Source organism: Ceraceosorus guamensis (genome assembly GCF_003144195.1).
Source record: "Ceraceosorus guamensis strain MCA 4658 unplaced genomic scaffold IE81scaffold_225, whole genome shotgun sequence".
NCBI classification, from domain to species: Eukaryota; Fungi; Basidiomycota; class Exobasidiomycetes; order Ceraceosorales; family Ceraceosoraceae; genus Ceraceosorus; species Ceraceosorus guamensis.
In genome coordinates, this window is record NW_020290220.1 from 1 (window position 1) to 4798 (window position 4798).

At 53.4% G+C, this 4798-nt stretch overlaps 1 protein-coding gene across 1 annotated transcript; it reads left to right on the forward strand.

Moving 5' to 3' along the window:
* Positions 1-366: 366 nt before the first annotated feature.
* Positions 367-3301, forward strand: IE81DRAFT_332884 (hypothetical protein; the record flags this gene model as incomplete). The annotated part of the gene is made up of 6 exons (XM_025515347.1): positions 367-453; positions 741-829; positions 889-1164; positions 1220-1239; positions 1314-1844; positions 1917-3301. The coding sequence occupies 6 exons, from the start codon at positions 367-369 to the stop codon at positions 3299-3301; spliced, it is 2388 nt and encodes a 795-aa protein (XP_025365820.1).
* Positions 3302-4798: the final 1497 nt, after the last annotated feature.

The window sequence follows — 4798 nt, forward strand, 5'->3', positions numbered from 1 at the left end:
AATGGCAGCAGGCTGTGGAGAAGGAGGAAATGAATGGAAGACAGCTGGGTGATCAGGCCAGTGTTGAGGTCAGGTGAGGAGGTCAGTCGAGGAAGTGGGCAGGAAGATTGGGTGAGGAAAGGATGTATTGCAAAGTGGGAGAGGCCTTGGGGGGGCCTCTATATATACCTTACAGGTCTGTCTGAGAGACAGAGTGTGTTCTGTAACAGAATGTGTGAGAAGCAGAGTGAAATGTCTGAGAGACAGAGTGAAATGTGAAGAAGAATGTCTGAGAGACATTCTTATGCATGACGCGCATATGAATGTCTGAGAGACATTCTGACTGCATAAAGTATGTGTGAGAGACATTCTTGGATGTGTGAGAGAATGTCTGAGAGGCAGAGTGAAAGGAGGATGAGGCAGAGTCACTGCATTGGCACAGCGTCTCTGAGTCAGAGTCAAAGCTTGGCGCGTGTGAGTCATTGTGGCTGCATGAACAGTGAGGGAGAGTCATTGCTATGCATAAGGTGTGTGTGAGGCGCAGCAAAAGTATGAGGGAGAGACAGAAGGGTCTCTGTCTGAGAGTAAGAGTGATGCTTGGCGCGCAGTAGTGGATGTCTGGGAAACATTTAAGTGCTTGGCGCGCAGTGGCAAATGTCTAAGAGGCATTTGAAGATGTGCGCACATAAGGCACTGATCTGGAGGCAGAGCAGGGTCACTTCTTTACATGCACACACTTCAAACACGGGGCCGGCCATTAGGCATCCATCTGGTCAGCACGCACGCAGATTGTAGTGGGATCGACTAAATCCCTGGCAGCGCTTGAGTGCCTGGTGGTCCGAATGGATGGGTATGCTGCGATTGATCCAAACTCAGCTCTGGAACAGCTTGAGTGTCCATCGCGAGCAGAAAGGTGACCCTGAAGTATCTGTTGTACAATTCACCTGGACTGGCCAACTACTGCTGGAAGCCTGCTCGTCAAGAGGCCATCCTCGAGCAATCAAGATCCCTCAAGGCGCTCTGTCCAAGGACAGAGAACGCATACAAGGCGTGCCTTAAGAAACTGAAGGAAGACTTCAAGACTGGCCTTGAACTACCAGATTGGGAGGATTTCTTTAGGGAGTACGGCTCTGTGCTCCCAGCTAACCCAATCATCCTTGGCCATTGGAAAGGGTTTGCGCAATGGTATGCTGGGCAAGCTGGGGGGTTCCTGGACCTCTTGGTGCCAGTTCTTCTGCAGCATCACTGCCTCCCATCTCTGTGCGCACAGCATTGACATTCACCCACTCTGCCATATCCGCTGCGGCACACTGACACCCGCACAATTGATGCAGCCCAGTTCACCCGGCTGACAATGTACATGAGGACTGATCTGGCGCAGGAGCTTGGACTCACAACAGCTGCGCATCACAAGCCAGTTGCCATAGCTGTCAACATGCAGGCCGTGCTGATGCAAGCATACAACTCAGCATACAACTGGTCGTTGCTTGCTCAGTGTCATTCATTCAAAGGCATGCTCAAGATAATGACGCACACGGTCCCCTTCTGCGATGACAAACTGGACCTCAAAGTCTTTCGCTTGGAGGTATGGCGCACGCAAACCCCCTCTACGTCCTGCGATCTGCGCGACATGACTCTTGGCCAGTTCGAGTACCACCTTGCAGCCATCGGACGACGCGCAGGCATTGTGGAGCACCTCACTCCGTACGCCTTCCATCGCCTTGCCGCCAACGCGCTAAACTGTCCTGAGGTCACCTCGGAGGACAGAGGCGCTGCCATGGGCCACAATGCGTGCAGCGCAGCCTACCGCGCATACCATGCCAGGACTGCCCAGATCAATGTCCAGGGACTGGTTGCGCATGGCAGTGAGAATTGAGGGCGCTTGCAGCTACCGTTGCTCAAGCATTTCAACCTGCCCAGGGCTGTCTCTGCTGCAGGCAGGCAAGAAGTCTTTGGCGCAGCTGATGTCAAGCACCTGCAAGAGGCTGTACGCGATGCTCAGGCCACTTTCAAGAGCTTGCACGCTGGAATCTCTATCCGGCAAGGCAAACAACTTGGCTATGCGCTGGCAAAGGCCATCAAGTCACCTGAGAATGACCTCTCACACTTGATCAATACTTGTCTGTTGGCCCAGTGGCGCAAGGAAGTTGCAGCAGCGGTAGAGAGTGAGAACCTGCGCGCCTTTGCCCCCCAGATTGCTGAGCTGGCCACCGCAGCTGCCTTACGGAGCACTGTGGATGGCATCCTTCTGGACGCACCATCCAGAAACGGTGTCGATGTCTTGTCATCCCTGGGAAACGCCGATCTGAGAGATTCAGCAGCGCTTCGGGCCAACGTGGAGGAAGAGCTGGAAGTGGACTTGGATCTTGGTCTGGACATTGCGTCTATTCAAGCCCAGCCAACAGCACCACGGACACATTTCGACACCGAGCCCAACGTCAGCCTAGTCCCACCAACACGCTTTGCGCTTGCTCATGCCAACCACGCCCACATGCAAGCAACGCTCAAGGGTGGACGGGACTTGGAGTCAGACCAGTATCTTGCACTGCTGCGTCAGATGCTCAACAAAGAGATGCTGCACGGCTTGCCACTAGCGCGAGCAACGCCGAGTGCCGAAGCGAGTGTCATTCCGGCGTTGGAGGCGATGGAGGTCTTCACGCAGTGTCCGCTCCCTGAAGGAAAAAACCGCAAGACACCCTGGCAGGGCTGCGGCAATGTTTCGGGCGATGATGTTGCGGAGCTGGTCTGGCATGTGGGCACCCAGCACACCAATTTGGCCAAAGGGACCCCTTGCCGCTTGTGTAGCAAGCGCTTTGGCTCAGCAAACGATGGCTACTGCCACTACGAGGCAGAGCACAATGTCGTGTTTGCGAGCGCTGCACACAGGAAGCTGGCGCAACCGCCTGCCATCAAGGAGATCGTAGCTTCAATCACTCACCGCTGCAAACTGTGTCACAAGACTCTGCTGGGTAGAGCAGCCTTGCTGTATCACTGCATGGCGCATCAAGATGAGTTCAAGCATCGTGGCGTGCCACTGCCATTGCCCGGCGCCTCGGCAGACTTGGCAAAGGCTGGTGTTTGCCCCATCTGCATGAAGTCGGACTTGCCGGCCGTCAACGCCGTCACGACATTCTCGAGGATGCAGAGCCTCAGCGAGCACCTTCAGACGGTGCACATCCACAAGGACATGGAGAAGCCGTTTGTGCAGGAGCGCTGTCCATACCCAATGTGCGCGACGAGGTGCGGCACCTACGTCGACTTCATCAATCACCTTGTCAAGGAGCACTGCATCGCCATTTTTGGCATGCAGGAGAAGGAATGACAGGTGTGGGATGGCTCAGCAGGCATGCTAGAGCACATTGAACGCAACAAGAAAAGATCAAGCAAAGCCAAGGAGGGCTCAAGGTCAAAGCAAGTCAAGAAGGTGGCTTCCACTGAGGGAGAGACAGCTCTTTTGGGCAGCAACAGCGCATCTGTGCTGGTTGACAAGACCAACAAAGCTGGTCCCTCGCGCTGCTCAGGGGCCATGGTCTGTCGCAACCTGTGCCTCGTTCTACCACTGCATGGCCCATCACAACACTTTCAAGAATTATGGTGTGCCACTGTGTCTGCCTGGCGCCTTGGCGGACTTCCCAAAGGCTGGAGTCTGCCCAATTTGCGTGAGTCCAGACCTACTGGTTTGTGCGCGCATCCATGCACGCGTAAGCGCTAGTCCGGACTTGTCCCAATACCATCATCTCTCCCCTGCCTGTTGACTGATACCTCAAGCCATCAATACTTTGGCAATCTTCTTGCCCATGCAAAGCTTGAGCAAGCACATTCACATTGTCCACATCTGCAAGGACATGACGAAGCTGTCTGGAAAACAGCAATGTCCAGTTCCAACATGCTCCACCGAGCTGGCCTTTGCACGCGCCGCACACCGGAAGTTCACTTAGGTTCCAAACCTTGAGCAACTTATAGCATCAGTCACCTCTGTTTGCCCCTTGTCACAAGTCTATCTGGGGCAAAGCAGCCTTGTTGGACCATCCAATAACCTATCAAGCCAAGGATAGCTGTGTGCTTCTGCTGTTGTCCGGAGCCTTGGCACATTTTGCAATGCTGAAGTCTGCCCTCTGTGCAAAGGTCAGCATCATTGGTCAATACAGCACCAGACATTTTCAATGCGTTTCAGACACTCTGTACTACCTCACACGAATCCATTGTGCATTCCATACATACAAATGTCTCTCAGACATCATCCACTGCAGCTCAGGGACTCACACAGAATGTTAATGTCTCAGGCATTACAGTCTCCTGGACATTCTTCTACACAGCTACCAAAGGGCTCTCAGATGCCATGCAAGGTATAAGAAGGCCCTTTTTTGTCTCTTCTTCTCCTTTGCAATTTGTTCACATTTTGCGCTCATCTTCCTCAGCCCACCTTTGCCTTGAGATTTGAATTGCCAACTAGATGCCTGGAGCCATAGCTTCGCTGGCAAGCTCTGTGCCTTTCTTGCCTCTTTGCATACAAGTAAATTTGGGGACAAAATGTGTTCTCTCTAGTGAGGCATCTTCTTAAGGCTCATGACAATGTCTCCACAACCAGCAAGGTCCTTTTTTGCCAAGCACATTGCAGGTGAAGTGCTGTAACAATGCGTCTTTTGAGTGAAGACGTACGCCGGCGCAAGTAAGGTCCTTGTGCAATTGAGCAGAGGGCTAGCTGTTGTTAGGCGGCGGAACTCAATGGCAGCAGGCTGTGGAGAAGGAGGAAATGAATGGAAGACAGCTGGGTGATCAGGCCAGTGTTGAGGTCAGGTGAGGAGGTCAGTCGAGGAAG